At 40.9% G+C, this 22,506-nt stretch overlaps 2 protein-coding genes across 11 annotated transcripts in view; both read left to right on the top strand.

Moving 5' to 3' along the window:
• Positions 1-14,446, top strand: part of PLEKHG1 (pleckstrin homology and RhoGEF domain containing G1) — a 122,014-nt gene extending 107,568 nt beyond the window's left edge. For all 10 annotated transcript variants that reach the window (XM_064649116.1, XM_064649117.1, XM_064649121.1 and 7 more), the window contains 11 exons: positions 66-248; positions 337-432; positions 547-633; positions 2,611-2,644; positions 3,636-3,731; positions 4,999-5,037; positions 5,475-5,497; positions 6,374-6,592; positions 7,710-7,832; positions 8,631-10,296; positions 11,257-14,446. In XM_064649116.1, the coding sequence (XP_064505186.1) occupies positions 66-248; positions 337-432; positions 547-633; positions 2,611-2,644; positions 3,636-3,731; positions 4,999-5,037; positions 5,475-5,497; positions 6,374-6,592; positions 7,710-7,832; positions 8,631-10,296; positions 11,257-12,359 (3,669 nt within the window). In that variant the 3' untranslated portion in view covers positions 12,360-14,446. The remainder of the gene's footprint in view (positions 1-65; positions 249-336; positions 433-546; positions 634-2,610; positions 2,645-3,635; positions 3,732-4,998; positions 5,038-5,474; positions 5,498-6,373; positions 6,593-7,709; positions 7,833-8,630; positions 10,297-11,256) is intronic.
• Positions 14,447-14,629: 183 nt separating this feature from the next.
• MTHFD1L (methylenetetrahydrofolate dehydrogenase (NADP+ dependent) 1 like) overlaps positions 14,630-22,506 on the top strand; it is a 148,586-nt gene continuing 140,709 nt past the window's right edge. Inside the window, exons 1-6 of the mRNA XM_064649127.1 lie at positions 14,630-14,807; positions 15,923-16,007; positions 19,269-19,319; positions 19,397-19,450; positions 20,961-21,085; positions 22,187-22,287. Coding sequence (XP_064505197.1) covers positions 14,692-14,807; positions 15,923-16,007; positions 19,269-19,319; positions 19,397-19,450; positions 20,961-21,085; positions 22,187-22,287 — 532 coding nt within the window. The 5' untranslated portion in view covers positions 14,630-14,691. The remainder of the gene's footprint in view (positions 14,808-15,922; positions 16,008-19,268; positions 19,320-19,396; positions 19,451-20,960; positions 21,086-22,186; positions 22,288-22,506) is intronic.

Below are 22,506 nucleotides of genomic sequence, written 5' to 3' on the forward strand. Positions count from 1 at the left end.
TTGGGTCTTTGTTTCAGTAAGGTCTCTGAAATGAATGTTGGTTTTTCTTTTTTGATCTTTTGCAGGAGATACAGAGTTTGCTCACTAATTGGAAAGGGCCAGACCTCACGAGTTATGGGGAGCTGGTTTTAGAAGGAACATTTCGCATTCAGCGAGCTAAAAACGAGCGCACACTGTTCCTCTTTGACAAGATGCTGCTAATTACAAAAAAGAGAGATGAAATGTTTGCATACAAAGCTCACATACTGGTATGTCAGAGAGCAGGTGGTAATGTGCTGTCTACAGGTCTCTCCAAAACTCCTCTGTGATTCACATCATTGCCTCTCTTTGTTACAGTGTGGAAACCTGATGCTTGTTGAAGTAATACCAAAGGAACCACTTAGCTTTAGTGTCTTCCACTACAAAAATCCCAAGATGCAACATACTGTCCAGGTATGACAGAAATCCCCCTACCCAGTGAGTAACCTGGCTGATATCCATATGCTATTTATGACACTGCATAGTGCAGGAGTGCATTTTTCTCATGGTGCTCAATTTTTTTATCAGGCAAAGTCGCAGCAAGATAAGCGTCTTTGGATTCTTCACTTGAAGAGGTTAATTCTAGAAAATCATCCTGCTAAAATTCCTGCCAAGGTAAAAAAAAACCAAAAAAAAATCCCCAAACAAAATCACTAACTTAAAGCAATCTTGTTAGCTGCAAGATGCATGCAATATACAGAGTTTAGGCTACAGCAGGTTAATTAACACGTTGTGTACTTATATCTTTAAAAGTTCCTCAGAATTAATTGGAAAGTTCCACTATAATTATCTACAGAGATTGGTACAGAAGTAGAAGAACTGAACTGGGTGAGCAGCATTTCTCTGCTAAGACATAAGTAACATAACTGCAGTGTCAGAAAGCTTGACTATAGGAGTGTATCTTAGCTTGATACTGCCTGTCTGCAGAACACCAAGATGCATCAATTACAGCATGTGTAGATGTTACCAAGCTAATTTTAATTGATCTTGGTTCAGTATCATAGCAGTGAAACCGTTGGCAGCACACACTTTATTTGAAAACTACACACACCCATCCTGAACCCTGTATCCTTAGCTGGGACATCTAGGCCCTTTTTGGTGAGATAACTAGCAAGCTTTATGCCAGAGAAAATGAGGCACCAATACCATGTTCATAGCTATAATATCTTGGAATAAGGAAATTTGGTCCTTTTATTTATGAAATCCAGTCTCAGAGCTTCAGGTGATGCTTCCCAGTGTAACATATACCACCTCTCAGAGGAGGTTAAGCCTAGCTAGCTCTTGCCAAGACACAGCAGCCACTGACTCATGTGGAAACAGGATTTCTTTCACACCAAGTTTATGGTTGGTTTTTAAGTTTCCCCTACTGTTTTTTCACTGAGTTTTTTGCTGTAATTGCTAAAAAATGTTAACTGTGACTGATGTGTGCACTGTACTGTACTAACTCTCATTTTCAACAGTGCAACAAAAAGAGAATTATGTGAGAAAAAAGCCTTATCAGTTCCTAGTGCTAGTTCTCCTCTTAATTCTTTGTTGACAAAGTCTATTGAAAGTATAATATTTATGCTAGTATCCATCCTTACAATGTAAATAATCGCTGCAACTTATTAGGTTGTAAAAAAAAATAAAAAAATTGTAGCTTGATCTCAGCTTTTGTATCAAATTGCTTTCTTACTTCTTATTCAATTTTTTTTTTTTTTAATCTGTGGAAGAAATGCATAACTAAAAATATTTTCTGCTCTGAGAAATAATGGCACTTTAGAAAGGAAAAGTCTAACAAAATAAATCTCTGTGATTATCTGTACATTTTTTTATTATATTTTGTTTCTGACAAACCGGTAGTTGGTAGTTGTGAGGCTTCTTTCTCTCTGCCCAGCTTTTGGAGAATTTAACGGTAGTCCACATGTGACGCCCGGTGGAAAATTACTGAACTGCACTTCTAGAAGGGCAGGTTAGATGTGATGTTTCAGTTTAGTTTATTTTCTTACTTATTAGCTGATACGCTTGCTAAAACATTCAGATTTTTTTTTCCTATCAAAAAGGGGGAAAAGTTTAAGCAATCATGAGATACTTTTTATCCTGCTTCAGTCTCACTTGAGCCAAATTATGATTATTCTTTTTTAATAGCTTTACCTCAAGGAAACTCTTGAAGGAAGGTTGGTAGCATCTTATGTGCCAACAACTTCAGAGTAAGAAAATAATAAGGGCGTTAAACTATTTGATTTTTAGGGAGGAAATGTTCTGTGAATCACCAAAAAAATATTCCAGAGCACTATACTCCGGATACTAGGGCCAGTTTTTTGCTAATCTCAGCAGGATATGGAGACATGGATCTATGGCTTTAAATTCTGGGCTGGTAAGCTCCTGCCAGCAAAATTCTTCTTCACATATGTAACATGTCCAACACACAGAGAAAAACAAAAAAATGCAAACCAAAAAATAATGCTACTAACCATATTTATTAGTTCAAAAATAAACTTGCCATTATTTGCATATAAACTCACTATACTATCTGTACTATGCAATGCAATTTGTTCTGCTACTAACAGATTAACTTTTTCATTCATTCATTTGTTACTTTTACTCTTCCAGGCCAAGCAGGCAATTCTCGAAATGGATGCCATACGTGAGTTGGTTCTTTTTCACTTTTTGTTTTAAAAAAATAATAAAACCATCTTCAAAAGTTTGGCTTTAGCTGTCGGTTTCATTTGAGATGGAAGAAGGTCAGGCTTACGTTCCTTGAATTATGACCTTGCTGGAAAAGGCAAAATTGGATGCAGATCCTGTGGAGCTCTGTAGGCATTGGGCTGATTGGTCTGCAACCAACAAGCTGATGAGCAAGGAAGAGGCAAATAAGACCCACTGTAAACACTGGCCAATCTCTTTTGCTTACTCCATGCTGACTAAGTATGTGATCTTTCCTGTGTTGTAGTATAAACTTCTGGCTAGTACGCATTATGCCAACACACCTTGAAGAAGTACATAGCAATGCTATGACTTCTTCATGCTGGCAAACCTGCAACTAGAGGATAGTGACGCTTGTCTTCTTACGTCTGAAGAGTTTATCTGTGTGTGTCCCACAATCCAGCACAGGAAAGCATGTGATGCTGCTGTCTGTGCTCTGAGCACAGCCCCATCTGCACAGTCCCTACTGTTGCATCTTCTCCTTTCTGCCTTCACTGGTGCAAAATGCTTCAGCTCTTCATGACACCAATAATCCTTGGCAGTGTAGGAGAATGAGAACAGTAATCCTAGGATATAAATGCTGAGGAAGTCTTGGAGTATAGCAGGCTTGTTATTTATTTACACAGTTGTTGTAGAGTTGGTCAGGAAGGCTCTGACTGACAAACTGGCAAACAAACACGATGGTGGTGGATAAATGTTTCTGGGTTAGCCATCTGGAGGCAGGCACAACTACAGGGGCAAAGCATTTCCCTGGCTGGCTGGTTAACGGCTACCCTAGAGCAGCATATCTTGCTTGTGTTGCTCCAGGTTCCGATGAGGTGCCACTATATCAGTCATAAAGGGATGATGGTACTGCCTCTAAAGGGAGCCAAGGCATGTGAAGTGCCATCCTTGTCACTCTCTTATTCTTTGTGCCTCTGCTTGTTCCCCAGATCACCCAGGCTTCCACTATAGCCCTGAGGGAGAAATGAAATCATCATATCAGCCTAAGGAAGGCACTGCTCCTCACAGAGTGAGAAGGAAATCAGGTGAATAAACTCCTTTACCATCCAGATGACAAAAGGAAAACCACACAGGACTGTTTAGAGATGGGTGAGGCTGGGCATGTGCAATTAGTTTTTAATCTGCACACTGTGCAGATTTAACATGGCACAGATGTGGGTGAAGCATATCTCTCAGATGTGGGTGAAGCATCTTATTAACTATTTGTTGTTTCTGTGATTTATGGTTTTTATCCGCTCTTTGCATTTAATGTAATGAACCTACATTTATAATGGTGGATGCACAAAGAACAGTTGGTACTTTCTAATGGATAAAAGAAAGCCAGTCACATTATTTAAATCTGACATTACCCCCTCTCCGCAGTAACTTGTCTCAGAAGTAATTCCATCCTGATTATGATAGGCTTGTTATTTCAAAACATGATTGCTATCTATACTTAGTGTAATGTCTGCCTTATGGATAATAGAGATTTGAGAAATAGTTATACTGACTTTAGAGGGTGTTCTTCCTTCTAGGTTGAACATATATCCATAATTACTGTTAGTTTCCTCTCAAAGACACTACTGTCTTTGTAGTTGTGTGACTTCATATTGCAGTCACTGTTTGTCTCTTTTTCTCCTTAAAGACCTTTCCAATTTGGAGTGTGTAACACTGTTTATTGGGAATGACTTCAACAAGACCAATGAGGGTATTGATGTAATATTTAACGTACATGATTTAACATGTAATGATTTAACATACAGCAGCATTTATGTCTGAAAAACAATCAAGTTCTAATTACGTTTCAAGCATCTTCCTTTGTTTCTGAGGTGTAGTATTGCATTGGTGCTGCTCTGCTTGTGAAAGGAATAATGCAAAATACTGATCAAATGGCCTCCTATATAATTTTCAGCTACCTACACTTTTTAAGCCCTTTTAAGTTGTTGGTACCTCATACATATTTTGAACAGAAAACCTCCAACAACTTAGTGTAACAACAGAGATGACCAAGTCTTTTGAGAGCAGGAATCTTTAACATGGGATAAAAATTTATGTGTGCCTTGTTGTATGGAGGGCAGCTTCTATTGCATTGAGAAACATATATGTTCTTTGGAAACAGCTGTAGGTTTGGCATTCAAGAAATAGTTTGGGGTTTTTTGTGAGGAAATTGGGGGATAAAGAAATTAAATGCTGGCTTCATTGCATGGGCTCAGAAGCTTGAATTTTGATATCTATGTTATAAAAAGTTGGTGAAGATGCCCCCAACTTTCTTTGGAATGCTGGAGTGCTTAAACTTGTTTTTATCGTTTTCAGAACCCTCATCTAGAGTCCATAAAGTTTTGAAATCAAATGGTAAGCTACTTTGTCTACTGTTTATTGACCTAGTGCTTCTGTACTTTGTAGAACAAGTAAAGATGGATTCTTTCTTCTTATAACTGTCCCTAAATACATTAGGGGGGGAGGAGGAAGTTTAAAAGAAAACAAAATATCGGTGTTTAATGTCTGCTTTTCCAAACTTGGGGTTTGTGTAAACATCCTAGCAACTGAACACAGAGAGTCTTGGCCATTGTGAATGGTTGCTCATAACATAGCAGTGTTGCAAAATTAGGCCCTCAAGTGGAACTCTGAAAAACAGACAGCACGAGATTTACCAGAGACCCTATAGTCTGTTTGTTCAATTCCTGCTGCCTTCAACACCCCTTGGGAAATTTGTAATTGGGATATTAGTGTCACATTAAAATGGGCAAAAACTGATAACAGTTTGATCATTTACTTATTTCTGTTTTCAGATATAAGTCCAGATATGCAGAAGGTAAGCCATTTCTTGTATTTCTTGTTTTAGCACATTCATTTGATTTGAAGCACAGTATTTACTGAAGAATGTGCATCTTCTTGGTTGTGTTGACTTTAAGAATGGAAACAAACCCATAAATGTTATTTAGCATCTCAAATAGGATTACTGGAATGAAAGCAATAGAAATACAGTTTACTATTTCAGGAATATGTAATAAAGAAAAAATTACTGATCCATATATTGTTGTGATTTATAATACAATACGATCAATTACTAGGGCTATAGAATATTAAAAATACCACTAGAATCAAGGAAGTGCTATGTATAAAGATAGTGTTTATTCTTCGGAGCATATTATCTCTGCATTTATTAAATAAGACTGGAAAGTTTCAGCTCACTCTGAAATAAATATTGTATATATAAATCCTGACATACCACCAAACAGAGCAGATGCAGCTTAAGCAGATAGAAATGAGCATTTCTAATTTGTACATTTCCTGTAAGAATTTGTAATGATGTTACCAGTACAGTTGGAAAGTCTCATGTGGAATTTTGAGTCTTAGGGTTTTATTTAGAATGGAATTTAAAGTGGGGGTGTGTGGAAGTTTTATAAACAGGGTACATTAGATATGACTTCACTGTCATGCCATAACACTGAAGGTCATGATTTGGGAGGTGGGGGAAGTGGGGATTTGCATATATTTTTTCAGTTCAAAATATTGTATGGGAAAATACTTATTGTTGTACTTATGCCTTTATAATAATCTCATTTCAGTGCAGCTAACTCAATGTAGCTTAAACATTTCCTATAAGTCTGATGTAAAACAGTGTGTTACGAAAATATAGTATCTCTATAAACTTCTAATCAAAGTTTTGTGGTGCTTTTTTTTTAAGCGGATTGGTATTGAGGGAGCTCTATTATCTCAAGCCACCAAACTAGGATCAAGTGAAGCCCTGCTGAATTCTAGGAAAAAGGTTGCATTGGAATCCAGTGGGCTGGAGAGCCAGTTTCAAGAGTCTATTGAACCAGCCTACAGCAGCGACCAGGACGAAAATCTTCAGACTTCTGCTACGGAACAGATTGATGCCGATGATGAAGAAGAGTCTGAACAGGTAGGAAAAAGAGGGGAAAAAATAAAATCATTTTTTCCTGGGGAGGATGGAAGAGAGATTAAAATTATCTGTAAAACAGCCATGAGGAAAGAATGTGTTGCAAGTGTTTACAACTTTCTCTTCTTAGACTTCACACAATACTCTCTTGCATTTAACAGAGAAGATGTAAAAGTAGCCACTATAGAGAGGGAGAAATTCCCACTGCTTGAACGAGATTTTACTTAGTCCTTTGCAGTCCTCAAACTTAGTTCTGACAGAAAGCTATTGTTTTTATCTGTTGCACACAACTGGCTTTTCCTTGCTTCTTCAGCTGATGCCATGAAAGAAACCTTTTTAGGCCACATGCAAAGACAGTGCCTTCAGGTCTCCAAAGCAAGGACTTGAATATTAAGATTCAGGCACTGCTGCAGGTGATGTAATGTTTCTTGATTTATGAGCTCCTGGCAGTAGCTAGGAATGTGTAAGCTTAAATATGAAAAGTTTTGAGTAGAATTTCTGAAAATGAGAGTCTTTATCTGTTACTACTGCACAGAAGGTAGTGTTTCCCAGTCTGTATGATGTTTCCGCACGTATATAGTACCTTTGAAAGACTAAAACCCCAGCTTTGAAATGGGCCTGTATTAAATTATCTAGATTTTCAGTTTATTTTGTTTAGTTGATACTGAGGTCATATCTTTGTGCAGTCCATTTATTTTTTTAATTATATCAAACCAATTATTGAAATTTCTTGAAGCTTACTGTGCACTTCCTCTTTGAAATTACACTATTTGCATTTTAAATATTTGACAAAATAGTATCTTGTATGAGTATGCAGTGTCTTGTAGTTCTCCCCCTTGCTTGTACAAAAGAATGAGTAAGTACAAAAGTATGAGTAAGCCCAAAAGAATACCACCATAAAAGTGTGTACTAGTAGCTTAGTGTTTAATACTAGATGTGGCAACAATACTTTCACAGATATTCTAGGCTCTGAATCATTGCTGTGGCAGTGCTCTGATGACTCATGAGTTTATTAATCTCCCAGTGTGGATCCCTGACCTGTTCTAGCTGCTAATTCCTGTGATCAAGACTGTACAAAGAACTGATTTTATTACCTCTCCCCTGCTTTTTTTCTTTAAAGTCACAGGGAGTACAGCAAAACTCACTGCAGAAATCAAAAGGGGGAAGAAAAAGACTTAATAGCCAAGCTGCTGAAAATGTTGAAAAACGGAGAAGTCTTAATGTCAACAAGTGTGAAATGCAGGTATGTAATTATTATTTTTACTTCTATTTTGCAATGCATCATATATATGTCAAAGAAATCTGCTTTACCTAACTACGTAATTTACAGTTTATGTAATGTATTAGTATTCATATCATTGAAATATTCATCTCTATGATGAAAGGCTGTTCTTTTTGGGGCTGGGAAAACAAGCAACTAACCAAACCAATCAGCATTAACTTAAGCCAAAAGGAATTATCTTTCCCTCTCTCTCCCAACCTCTGGCAATCTCTGCAGCATCATGTTGGCATAAGCATGTGGCCTTCCTGTAAATTAGATCTGGATGAAAACTTACTCTGAAAAGAAAAAAGAAATTTTCAGTGGCATATGTTAAAGAGCGTAAGATTTCTTTCTGCTAGGGTTATAGGCAAGGGGAAAGGGAGGAGAACAGAACTTTTGGCACAAACCCAGAGTCAGATTAGCTTAATCCAACTGTAAAACTGCAGAGTTAGCATAAAAGGTTTAATCTAACCCCTGCCAAACAAATTTGCCTTTAATTACTCATGCATTAACATAAGCTACTGTCTTGTATTTGAAGTAAGATTTTATTAAATGCCAGGAGTGAACTCTGAGCCATGGTAAGGATTAGAAGACAAAGTAGTCTGGCACTGCCACCGTTGGTCCCTGGCTCTCTACTGAGGAGCCTGCTTGCCCTGTCCATCTGCACACGATTCTATGCTGCAGGACCCACTAGTGCTATGACAGTTCTGTGAATGGAGGGAATTGCTGTATTATTGCAGGGATATGCTAATGTTACCTGCAAATTTGAAATCTTCACAGAGCTCCAAGGACCCCTCAGATGAAGAGTCAACCCAGCTGAATACTGACCTTCCATTTTCCTGCGCAGCTAGACAGCCACAGTCTCCTAGACAATTCAGAACAACCCAGAGCAACTCGCTAATCATGAATATCCTGGGAGGAAGTACCTCTGTCAGAAACATCTGGACGGACCATCAGATCAGGCAGGCATTGTTTCCCAGCCGGCGCCCACCTTATGAGAACGAAGATGATGAAGACGATTATCAGATGTTTGTACCATCACTGTCTACGTCCAATGCAAGCTCAGCTGTCAGTGGAGAAAGGAGGGGTTCTTCTGGGCGTCCATGCAGCTGGCATTTGGGGGTAGTGCATCAAAACGAGACTTCCAGCCCCACTCATCACAAAATTGTCAGACGGGCCAGTAGTGCTGGTGAAAGTAACACGTGTCCAGCCAGCACAAGATGTAAAATAGTGGAGCGTGGTTCTCAAAGGGAAGTGAAGATAGCAGAAGTGAGCAGTAGGAATGCATATCCCAAATCTTCAGAGGAGTTGACTATCGATGATATTGAACATGTTTATGATAATATAAGCTATGATGACTTAAAGCTGATGGGTCTGACGAGAAGGGAGGAGACATACCGTGGTCCCCAGAGATCTGCTAGAGACTCTCTCTATGAGGCTGAAAACAAAACCAGCTTAGATTCACCATCCAAAAAGAGGACAGCAAATCAAAACAGGGCCTTCGTTTGTGTTAGTAGGGAGGAGATCCTACTCAGTAAAGAAGCACCTACTTCAAGTTTGGATGAGCTCAGGATTGTTGAAGACAACATCTATGACACCATAGTGCTTCCAGAAACACCACTATTGAATTTTAAATGTGACCCCTTAAAAACCTCTAAAAGGAGGAGTTTTTTGGAAAAAGACTTTGCATATTGTGACAATCTACAACATTTTGTTTCTGAAGAGAGTCTCCAGTTCAGTGAAGATGAAAGTCCTTACCATCGTGTTCCCATTGACACTGACTATTTGAGCTTAGTAGATAGCTCCTCCAACTCTGATTCTCTGTCCCATAAGTCTGCAGCGGATAAACTCTCAGAGGAAGTAGATGAGATTTGGAATGACCTGGAGAACTATATCAAGAAAAATGAGGAAAAGACAAGAGACCGTGTCCTTGCAGCCTTTCCTGTTTGTAAAGATGATATGCAGGAAAGGCTGCATGCTGGTAGTACACCTGAACTGAGTAAAGATGTAGAGTATTCGCTGTCTACTCTCTCTCTGCCAGAAACTCCTATTTTCCCTAAAACTGTGAAGCCCAGGGCTGCCACCATTAGTGAGGCAAATCTCAGGCTTGAAGACACTACACCATGCAAGAACTCTTTTATGAGTCTGAACAGATCTTCCTACTCCAGTGAGATACCTCTTGTAGATAGTCCATATGAACCTGCCAACAATGTTCTGTCCAATGTGCATGCAGAGAGTGTGGAAAATGACTTGGCTGTTGTGGATAAAACAAAGAACAGAGTTTTTATGATGGCAAGGCAGTACAGTCAAAAAATTAAGAAGGCTAACCAGCTTTTGAAAGTTAAAAGTCCAGAGCAGGAACAGCCAGCTAGCAGACAACAGAAACTGAAACACAAAGATCTTGCTGCTATTCTGGAGGAGAAGAAACAAGGGGGTCCCGCTATTGGTATGTTAAAAATGTTTCTACACGGATACATTTATTGAGTAACTTTCAGTGAACTTTGTGTTCTGAACTGGAAGATTATGAATTTTCCCCACCTTATTCATTGAGTATCAGTATCATATTTTCTGTGTAACCACTGAGATGAGTTTTCTGGGACTGCTTTAACATGAATAGTCCCTTATATCTGATTTCTTGTCATTGCTTGATAACCGTGGGAAGAAATAGCAGGGTGGTGTCAGGAAAGAGCAATTAAACTGAGACTGGAAATAGAAATCATGCTCAAAGCACTATTGGCCTCTTTACAGAAAAGCAGTTATTTTCTTTAATAGTGTGATCTTCAGAGTTTGACTAAATTGTTTATTTTCAAGATGGTTCACCATCTAACAAGTCATGTACATTTGCTCAGATACCATCCACAATCACACCCATAAGCACAAGGAATGGGGTTAGATAAGAAGAGGTGGTAGTCTTGTTCTGTCAATGTGCAAAGTCATGGATACGCAAGAGTTCTGGAACTATTTTTGTCCATGGTCAATTGAAACAAATTGAGAACATGGAGCCAGTAGACTCCATGCACTAGAGTGCCATTTTTGCCTTCTTGCGATATTTATAAAAGTCCATAAATATCTTATTTACCAGGCCATTTTTAGAATGTTATTTTCCATTTTAATATGAAACAAGCAGCATATTGTTGGAACTGTGGGCTGCATTGTGTCCTGCGTGACTGCTCACCGTAGCAAGATATTTTATGGTTTTTTTTCTCAATACAGTGTACTGAAATGCAATGCAAAGGGTCTTTCACCCTCCATTGTTTCATGTTACTTTGTTGAGGCCGAATATATTCGCACAACTTGAAAGATCTTCTCTTGACTGATACTAAGCATTTTGAGATTTTTTAATTTTCACATGATTAATTGGAATGGATTCCTTGTCTCTGCTAAGTGTATTCTCTCTCCTTTCTAGGTGCCAGAATAGCTGAATATTCCCAGCTTTATGACCAAATTGTCTTTAGAGACAGTACTCCTAAGGTCCAAAAGGAAGCCTGGGCCACTCCTCAGGAGCCATCAGCTGGGAGGTTTTCCACACCTGTGGCCACATCACCTCCCCATTCCCAGCCTGCCAGTGAATGCCCAAGAGCAGAAGATTGGCTTTTGCATTCTACATACAGTAACGGCGAGCTGGCCGACTTCTCTCCGTGGTCTGAATCCCAAAACCCAAAGTCTAAGAACTCATATACAGAAGCTGGTACAAAAAGTAATTCAAAGCAGTTGCTTTCAGCTGGATCGGTGCCTTCCCTTCAGATTTCTAACCGTTTACATGTCCCAGCGCAGAGGTGGAGTGCCATTATAAGCCAACCGAACAAAGAGAACTTACATCAAGATCACATCTATAATTCACTTGGGAGGAGAGTAAGCAATGTAAAACCACAGGCATACAGTAGGTCGCAGTCATCTTCCTCAATTGTGGTCAACAGGTCTGGAGAATCAATTGTATACACTAATGAAATTGACAAGAAAAAGCTCCATTTGAATAGGAACTTCCGATTCAACAATCATCAAAGTCCTGGTATTGCTTCAGCATGTACAGGGCCGGAGATGAGAAAGCAGATCCCTGAAAACTGTTCAGATATAATTCTGCAGGATTCTCAAAAAGTCCTGAGAGTAAACAGGGCCTCCCCTCTGACAGCACAGATGGCCACTCAGAACTATTTTTCGAATTTCAAAGATTCTGAAGAAGGAGAAGGGGATGATGATGACTATGTTGAAATAAAGTCTGAAGATGAGGGATCTGACTTGGAGACTTCTCAGAACCAAACAAGGAAATCAGATCCTAAACTGCGTAATGCAGACGCTGTTCCTTCTGAAACGCTCTGTGGCAAAACTGTCTCCTGTACTCCTGCAAAGTCTGCCAACAGCAAACAGGCGCTTACCCCGTATCTGACTGCATATAGTGATTCAGATAAACTGAATGACTACCTGTGGAGGGTACCATCTCCTAATCAGCAGAATATTGTACAGTCTTTAAGGGAAAAATTTCAGTGCCTCAGTTCAAGTAGCTTTGCTTGATGCTTTCAGTAATTTCTAGCTGTACTGCCTTATTATGACAGAGTATATACTAGGACAATCAGTACTGGCATCATGTATTTCCACAATATTACACAATCAGGCATTGTATCACAATAATATTGTAAATAGATGTGAACTGTATCTTTTTTAAATTGGTTTAGAATATTGAACATAAAAAAGGCCATATGTGCACTGTCTGGAGTCCCTCTCTGGAGCGCAGGTGGACTTCTCATCTCGTATTAGATCTCTTCCCTTGTTAGGTGTCATAACCACCTCATTCTTACCATCGAACCAGGTCTGATACCATTTGATTCTTAAAGCATTTTATCATGTGGAAACCTTAGTATTTGGACTTTCCAGTTGGTTTCCAATGTTCTGCCTCCAGAATACCTGTGTGAGTACTCTGCCTACAATACAGGAGCATTTAGCTGAGTAGCTGCTCCTGTGGCTGGGCAGATTTCTGAGGAGGGTTCTGGTAATTACACCAACAGACAATGTGCATAATTGCACATACTTTTTTGCACGTTACTTTTCATCAGACAGATTCCAAGTGTGTGGGACCAATGCATATGCTATATTACTTTACAACAAGCTTCTTACATTTTAAACAAAATCTAGTCCTAGTGCTTGATAGCCTCTTCTACTTTCTGGAACTGCATAGTCAGCAGAAGACAGGCAGTGGTGGCTTGACCACAGGTGGTCACATCACCTGTGGATGTGACATAGTCCTCGTCTGGGGAATGGTTCTGGCAATAGAAGGGGAGCTCCACTGCTTGTGAAGAGGACTAGACCAGTTTTGGAACCTCCAGTGATGGTGGTGTTTGTGACAAAAAGGAAAATTTGAGTATTATGTAGCTCAGCACCCAGCAGTTGAAAGCTGCTGTGTGAGAGTTTGCAAAGTAGCTGTGACCTGTTGGACCTTTGTTCAAGTCCCAGTGTCAGTAACCTTGTGAGAGAATGAGGCTTGACAAGGTACTTGGGTGAAATACTGATCATGGGGCATGTTTAGCCCATAGTGTGGTTCAGTGACACTGGTGGTTGAGTGATGAGCAGCCATCCCCAGGGCATGCATCTCCTGTACTAGGAAATAACCCTTCCTGACAGAGAGAGGTAGAAGATGTATTTGCTAAATCAACCAGGGCTAACTCTAATCCAATTTGTGTACAATAATAGTAGATTAAAAAATGAGAATACATTCCATTATTTTGCAAATAATGTATTGAATAAATGCGGCCATTTAGAGCAAAGTCAGGCTTTCCAATATCATGCGTACTTACTCCTCTTTGTCATCTTTGTTACACAGCTTTGGATTCTGTTACTTGAAAACATTGTACTTAAAGGAGAGCCTAAATACGTCTACACTGATCATTTTGTGTGACTGTTGTTCTGTTTTGGTGCTTAAATTCTTCAGATTACATGGATAAAGCCAGTACCGAGTTAAACATATCAATATACAAAGGAGTTTCATAGAAATGTTATTTTTACTAACCACTTATCACTCCCCTAAGCTACAGAGCACTGTACTTCTGGAACAGCTGACTGTTTACTACATTGGTTACCATGAGGAAAACCTGAAGTTATCAGTGTACAGCTAACTACTTGTCTAAGATTTGAGGACTTGAATTTATTAGAATGGATTAAATTATTTACCACACATATCTTGCATTGGCTAGAAATTGTTATTTTGAGGGCTGGTTGGTCATGGTACTTGCTAGCTCATACCACAGGGATACTTCTTACAGTCAGCACATCCACTGTGATAGGACCCGTATCTAGTAAAATCTGACTGAGAAATAATGTTGTACATATTTAGACGCTGAGGTGTAGCAGAGCCCGTATTTATTTAATATAGCTTGTAAAGTACTGTAAATATGGATAGAAGGTAAATATGCGCGCGCACGTGTCGATTTGTTTAAACGGCTTAGGGGAATGTTTAACTCGCATCTCATGCAGTCAGTGGAGTTGGGAGGGAGGGAGGGGTAAAAAAAAAAACCAACAAACAAACGGAAAAAGGGACTTCTACTAGCATTGTAACTTCTCCCAGGGGCCATTTCATACTATTTTTAATAAACGTTGAGTATGCAAAAGCTTTGGGTGCTGTTCCTTGGGGAGGGCGGGGGAGGGAGGTGATGGGTTCTCCCTGTCGGAGCTGATGTTTGGAGGTGACTTGGATGGTGATTTTTTGTTGCAAAAAAGCGGAAGCGAAAGCGGCCGAGCGCCGGGGCGGGGAGCGGGGCGAGAGGGCAGGCGGTGCTCCAGCTCCGCCCGCCCCCTCGCCCCGCTCCGTCCCGGCGCCGCTGCTGCACCGCCGCTGCCGGAGCGCTCTGGAGGGATGAGGAGCGCGGCGCTGCGGTGCTGCCTGGCCTCGGCGCTCCCCGCCGCGCTGCCGCCGAGCCGCGGGCTGTGCGGGCGGCACCCCCGGGGTGGCGGCGCGGCGGCGGCCGCCCGGTAAGAGGCGCACGTGGGGAGGCAGCGCCGGCTGATGCAACCGGGGGAGGGGGGGGTGTGATGGTGTGAGCATGGAGGGAGGAGTGGTAAAGGGGATTTTGGGGATGCTTCCTGACCGGGTGCGTCGGGTTGGGTTTTGAGGTGGGTTTTGGGGGCCGTCGTAGTGAAATGCCCCCCTTCCCCCAGAACCACTCGGTTGGGCTGGTTTTTGCCATGGCTTTTGGTTTTGTGGCATTTTGAGAGCGAGCACAGCAGCCGTTATGTAGTGGTGGTTCAGGTGAGGCTGTGCACAGATGAGTTCTTGGAAAAACGTGTCCCACGTCGCTCCCGCCTCACCGATTCAACCTTGACCGGGATAGTTTGCCACGGCATGAATTTATCGTTGGCTTTTGCAAGGGGCACGGTGCGAGGTATCAAAAATCCACTTTAGGCTGTGTTTTCCTCCGTTTGTCTTGCTTTGCTGTGGGGAACAAACACACAGACGTGTTTCTGGGGGTCTCCTCCTTCCTCTGCTTGTTTAAGTGTCATCTGTAGGTGCAAAAGGTAACAGGAGAGCCGACAGACACTTACCCAGAAATTTTTTCCAGAAAGCATTCCCAGTGCCTGGCTGTCACCAGTTTTTCCAAGAAGCAATGTGGCAAACAGAGCTCCTCTGTCTCCCTTCTGCCAGTGGTTTTGAACGGCATCCATGAAAGTGGATGGTCTGCTGCTCTTGGGGCTGGTGTTAAGCTGTGCCAGCCCCAGGTGTAAAGGCTTCTGCATCTGGCCGAGGGTATGGAAACAAAGGACCCACCTGAACGGAAAGTGCAGGATGGTGGTTCCCTGGTACACTTCCTGTGGTGGGGCTGGACAAGCCTTCTCATGAATTATCAGTCTAGCTATAATGTTTTGGGCATGTCGGAGCAATGACGCAAATAGCTGTAAAAAAAAAAAAAAAGTTCTCTGTACCTATGTGCTGAACACTAGCCCTCAGAGTTTACATCCAACCATAATTTTGGTGATTGAAAGCATATGTGCCTAAGCATTTACGTTATGTTGCTGACTAACATAAGTTTCTGCTGACTAATGTTAGGAAGGTTTATTTTGTTAAAGATTTGCTTGTTATTGTGTTGCAGCAAAATCACCGAGAATGCAAAGAAATCCTTGGCCTCTCTTAAGAGACAAAACCCTCAGCTTGAGCCAACACTTGCCATTGTTCAGGTAAAGTACCTCCGTGTGCTCACTGAATCTCCTTTGCTACCACTCATTGTGTGAGACTTCAGAAACACAAGATGCAGAAAGTAACTTTTATTCTTTTTCTATAAAAAATATTATCTGCTTTATTATAAAGCAAAGCAATAGGAGGAGATAATTCCACTAGACTGTAGATTGCCCTTTTCTTCAGTTCTGAAACAGCCACAGGAAACTTCAGACTGTGGGAAAGCTTTGCAAAAGAAAGGGACGATTTTATCCCTTCCTCCTTTTGCTAATGTAGTCTTCCCCACTGTGAGTATGGATAATTTTTTCTCACAGCTCATCTAAGTTAATTGGCATAGTTGTGTTGAAGTGGTTGTCCTCAACCTTTATTTAGCTGGAAGCTTTTTTTGCAATCCTGAACAAAGCGTTTATGTGCCTGAAAACAGTGGGTGTCCCTTCACCTCCCACCCCTGAAATAACATTGCCAGGGTTAATGAAAGACCCTATTGCTTCCTGTCAGCCTTGTTACCTTTGGGCAGCTGCAGCTTATCACTGCTGTTCTAAGGAGAGGGAAACCATACTGAAAAGTCCCGGTCAAGTGAAGTAAGTGTCTTGTGTGAAGTGTCAACATCCTGTAGAAGCAGCAGCACTTTGTGATGTGAAGGAATTTTGCAGTAATTGAAAGTTGTTTTACTAATGCTGTGAAGAGCTTTCCTTTCCATTTCACTCAGGCAGCCATCTTTCAGACAGGCAATCAAAATCAGAGATGAGGATTGCTATCCCTGCAAAGCTGAAAGATGTTGCTCTTTAAATTTCTTAAGGTTTCAAAGCCAAGAAACTAGGGATGTTTGTCATTCAGAGTGGGACCCAGAACCCTGCAGGGAAAATGTCCTTGTACTGTTTCCTAGGATAGTGGCATTGGTTTTGAGTGGGCACACACTGAAACTCTGATCCAGTAGGTTTTAATTTTAAAACCCAACTATAAGTGTTTTCTAAGTACTCATAGTGAATCTAAGTAATGCAAGAACAGCTTTATTTCAGTAGGTCTTCTAGTGAGGCTGGCTGAACAGGCTCTCCCTTCTCTTACCCTCCCTGGTAATTGCATTTAATGTTTTCACAAAGCCTTCCGAGGCTATAAGCTTAAGGACTTCTAGAAAAGTGGTGACTCATCTTTTCAGTGACCTGTTTTTTCTCACTCCTGTTTTGTCTTCATTCAGTTGTACCATGAGCTGGACTGGGTCTGTGATCCAGCCTGAAATCACAGCCTGATCCAGCTGCAACCTCAGCCTGAGAAGTCTAAAGAGGCTTCCTTTCAACCACGTTCATCCCCTAAGTCTGGTTTTCTGCATGGCCACATGACACAAGGGAAGGGATGTCCCTCTTGTCCCTGTATATCCCACTTGGTTTTGATCATGGTTTTGATCATGTTCCTACATGACTGTAGGAACATGTGGCCAGATCCTTCTGGGTGAAATTCAACCAAGCTATGTTCTCCAGCTGTCAGTCACATTCTAAATGTGTATTTGGTGGTACAAAGAAGACTTGCTTTAATCTACAAATGCTCTTGTGTGCACTGCTCTACCAGGTAATGTGGGCAAAGCCTTAGGATTCATGCTGCTCCCCATATGCCTCATTGCACCTAGAGGAGCAGAGGGAGGGCAGTGAAATTATCTCCTTTGCCAATCACTCCTGGGTAACAGCAATTGGCATCACATGGCACCACCTCTTCAGAAGTACTGAGAATGAGGATTTGTAGACTGAGCCTGCTGTGGAATGCTTTTAGGACTGTCTTTTCCTCTTGAGTCAACTGAACCTGAATTGATACTGAGATTGATACCTGCATTGCTTATTATTCATGTTGAACCTGTGTTGGATCTTTGCAACAGATTGTTGGGTGCTGCTTAGTTTAGCTGAAAACTAAAATGTAGCATCAGGATCCTGTTTAACAGTGGAGCTGTTGCCCTGCAAAGCTCAGTGATCCCCTGCATTCCCCTGTCCTGCTCTTATGCTATGCCAGCCCATGTCCTGAGCTCTGGCCTCACCTGTGCTGTTCCAGGTTCAGGGCAGGTTTCTGCACGCACACAAGATAACTGTTCACCTGCCAGTACTGCAGCATTAGGGACATTACAGGCGACAGTGTGGTATCACCAGTTGCTTCATCCCAGTTAAACTCTTGAGCAGTCAGTATGGGGGTACAGTTCCACATTTACTGGCATAGGGGAGCAGCTGCTGAGCTGTCCTTTGACCTGACTCTTTTTCCCAGTGTGAGCTCTGCACAGTGTTCCCACTGCAGCAGCCTCTGTGCTGCCACTCACCTCCAGCTGCCAGATTTGGGGAGTGGGATGCTGGTAGTACGGTACCAGGAATGCTGGTGGTTCAGGGAGGGAGCAAGGGGATGGAGGGCAAGCCCTCCTTCCCACACAGGAGCTGCCCCTTACTGTGAAGCCTGTCCTTTTAAATGCTCTTTTGTTCACTGTCATCAGTCTTGAACTATTTGGGAATAATAGGGATGGCCTTCTGCTTCTTTCTTAGAATTACTAGGCTTTTTATTTGTTCCAATACCAGTAGACACAAACATCATCACTATGTTTTTTGCATAGACATGCATTAGTGTTTTTCATTCATTCATGGCTAGGCTTTGCAAATGAAGATTTGGGAAGGGCTCTACCCACATTTGCTACAAGCGCGCTGGTGGCTGAAAAGGCCAATATGAGATAGACAAGTCTGGTTGCAAAAGGCACAGCAGAAATACTCCTTAGGTGATATCAGCAAGACACGATTCTTTCTGCGTTGTCTTTTCTCCTCAGGAGTGATCCTGCGTGCGTTCTGAAAGGAAGCAGCATCGTTATAGATAGTGTGTCTCCAGACCTCCCGATTGGGGGCCAGAGTAGACCAGTTATGGTGATCAATATGGCCAAGGCTGAGATGTTTTTTCAGGGAGTCCTTGTATCTTCTCTTCGGGGCTCCTCTCTTGCAGCAGCCGTGGCAAGTTCACCATAAAGCAAGATCTTAGGGAGGCGGTGGTCCTTCATCCTTGAGACGTGTCCTGCCCAACGCAGCTGTGTTCTCAGCAACATGGCCTCAATACTCTTAACTGCTGCCTTTTTAGAACAGACGTATTAGTCTCATAATGTGACCAATGGATGTTTAGGATTGTACGGAGACAGCGTTGATGGAAGCGTTCTAAAAGTCGTAGGTGGTGGCGGTAGATGACCTATGAGCATTAGTGTACTCACATTTCTAAATGTATTATTTTAAAACTTGGTTTCTGTTTTGTTCCCGAAGGCACATAATGATCATTTGATTCAAGAAGCAAACAAGAACTTTGCCAAAGAGGTAAGCTTTAGCTGATACATCTGTTATTAATCATGAGCAACTTGCCTTTGGTAATTTTAAGTATTTTCTTTCGACAGGTTGGTCTACGCATTATTCACATCTGTCTCCCTGAAGGCAGCAGCACAGATGAGGTAATTGAAATACCTGAAGGACTCTTCCTGTTTTGCTTTTGTCATAAACTTCTATTTATTTCTGACGCTAATTATTACTTTGAATGACCTCTGTTAACTCAAATTAGGTTTGGGATTGCCTTAGTTCAAATAACAAGTATTATACCCCTTACTGGCAAGAATGGGGAAAAAAATTAATGGGTTTGTCTGCTGTCCCCTGGCAAGCTGGGGCAGAATCAATAGAGTAACATTTTGGTTTTGTGTCTGGTGTTTAACTGCAGCATCCCCTCATACCAGCACACGTATCCAGTCTCCTGCAGTTGCTTTTGTGACTGTACCTAGTTCTTGCCCAAGTTATTCAGGGAAATTAAAGATCAATGGACTTTTTTACTATTTTGGAGGGGGGCAGGGAGGGAAAGGAGCTGAATTTGTCTGTTTATTGGTCTTTTAATATTTAAAGTATGTGTTAAAAACCAAACATCCACCCCAAATCACTAGAGGGCTTGAATTCTTTACCTTGTTGAAGGCACAGCGCTTAATATCAAGTATGTTTTAAATATAGCAAACCATCTGAAAGTAAAACCAGTGAAGGAATGTATAGTAAAAGATGCCACTGTTTCCACCTGGATTCCTTGTACTTCGCGATTTTGAGAATCCTGCAGCTTGGGAGTTTTGTGTATTGTTTGTAAAATGTTACTGGCTTGCAGTGTAAGCTCAAGAACTGCTTCCAGGTACATTGTGAGTAATTTACTGTGAAGTTTTGTAGATTATGGATAGTGAGATATCCATTTAAAAAGAATGGGCTTTTGAAATGAAGAACATACACTTTGTTGTTGATAAATATGTTTTATCTGCTGAATAACACAGTTTAGAGAGTAAGTAATCAAGAAAAACTAGTACAGTCTCAGATGTCCAATGTGACCAATTATAAACCACTTGAACTTGCATCTGGTTCAGTATTTGAAATTCTTAAACTTTTGTGCAGTACCTTTTCAACATAACAACACTTCACCAGACAATTGTCAGCTCTTAGGATAAGGGTGTTTTGAGAAGGAAAATTGGTAATGATATATGCTGGTTTAATAACATTAATTTTCTCTTGTAGAATTGTTTTTTTTAGTGTTACAACTTTTTATCCATGTTCTGTGCTGGGACGTGATCTGGTCCAATTTCGAACTACATTTTAGCGAAGGTGTCTTGTTTCTAAAACATATGCTGAAACCGTTACAGTGATGAGCTTTTGCTGAGATTTGGAATGATGAAAGAGCAAATGCTTTTGGCAGCATAATGTCACATAATTTGTGTTTATTTTGCAAGATGTTTAGAATAGAGTCAGGTAATTTGGTAAGCCATGGAAATATAAACCGAGGAAAGCAGGTTTTTGCCTTTTTCATTTAGAAGTTGCAATAATATGCAAGGGAAGCAAAGGTGGCCCTGAAGTAATTTTATAAAATGTACAGATTTTACCCCCTTCTAACTAAATTCTCCTTTTAACTGTTCTGATTTTTAATGCTTTTTATTAACTTCCTAGATTGTCAGTGAAATCTTGAGACTTAATGAGGATCCTAACGTGCAGGGCCTTGCCCTTGACCTCCCAGAAAGCTTATGTAGCAGTAAGGTATTAAATGCTGTGAAACCAGAGAAGGATGTGGATGGGTAAGTGAAGCACAGAGAAATAATATTAGCAGACATGAGGCTGATGGCTCTGTAAAATCAATTTTCCCCTGTGCTTATCGTTAATGGATTCTTCAGTTAATGTCTAGCTGTGCTATTGAGCAGTGATAAAAGATGCCTCTGAATCAATGAGAAGTCTTCTGCTGAAGTAATTTTGATCATTATCTTTTTAATCTTTACATAATGTATATTCAGGACATGGTCTTTTCAAAAAATAAAAACTGAGGTTGTGATTTACTGATGATACTTAAGGTATTTCAGTACTTCAGTCATGAAAATGGTAGTCACAAAGTGCTGAATTTTCACAAGAAGGATTGATGGAAAAATTGCAGAGAAGGTTTTTACTTCCTTACAGCACTCTCTCATGGTGAGAGAGTAGGCTATAGTTTGGACCCATTAACACAACTTTCTAATCAGTGTCTCTCTCTGAAGGGACCACTGGTCTAATTTAGGTGTCTTGAGTTGCCATCTTGCTGCTCTTGCAGCCTTCCTGCTCTCAACTGCAGACTATTACCGGATTTTTTATCCCTTTCACTTCTTTTTTAATGTCATGAAAAAAATTCGAAAATCTTTCAAAGTAGTTAGCTTTCCATTGTCTGGAGTACTGGAGATGCAGAAAATGGAAAATTTAGAGCATCCCTGTGTATGAAGGAGAATGCAGTGCTGTGTGGAAACACTTGAGTTGCCCCCATTGAGCCAGCCTGAGCCCAGAAGGATGTGCTGCCTCTGGCTTGGCTTGGCTTTGGCAGCACTGGTCTGGTCTCACTGCAGCCACTGAGGTGTTTTGGCCCAATATGCCATGGGTAGCCCATCATGACAACTAAAGAACTGCCTGTGTATCGTGGGATCGTGTTACTTATTCAAACTCAGAGATCCCTTTCCTGGCCTCTCTTGAGGCTCAGTGTTTGTCTAACTGGGATTTGGGATGATACAAATTAGCTGCAGTACATGACTATCAAAGGATTTGCTTTTATGAGATGTGTTTGCTCATGGGATTAGCTGTTAGCCATGTTACAAACATTACTGAGGATTTATTTTACACAAACTTCTTTTTTGTTAAATTGCCATGTTTTTCCACTGCAGATTATCCAGTGTAAACCTAGGACACTTAGTATGTGGTGATGTCTATGATTGTCTAGTTCCTCCTACAGTGTGTGCGGTGATGGAGCTTCTTGAAAATCTAGGTGAGTACTTCTATCATAAACATGAATTAATTTTAGCATAATTATTTTTCTCAGTTTTAATCCTGACTGGGAGTCAAATTGTGTTTTCTAGTTTGTGTTGAATTCCCATCTGACATATATTTGTCTCCTACTAGTGAGGAGCCTCAGTGAGATCTGAATGTAGCATTTGCAGAAATGGGTCTCAGTCCTACAGATTTTAGATATTAGGTAGGGATTAGC

Source organism: Pseudopipra pipra, chromosome 3 (assembly GCF_036250125.1).
Source record: "Pseudopipra pipra isolate bDixPip1 chromosome 3, bDixPip1.hap1, whole genome shotgun sequence".
NCBI lineage: Eukaryota > Metazoa > Chordata > Aves > Passeriformes > Pipridae > Pseudopipra > Pseudopipra pipra.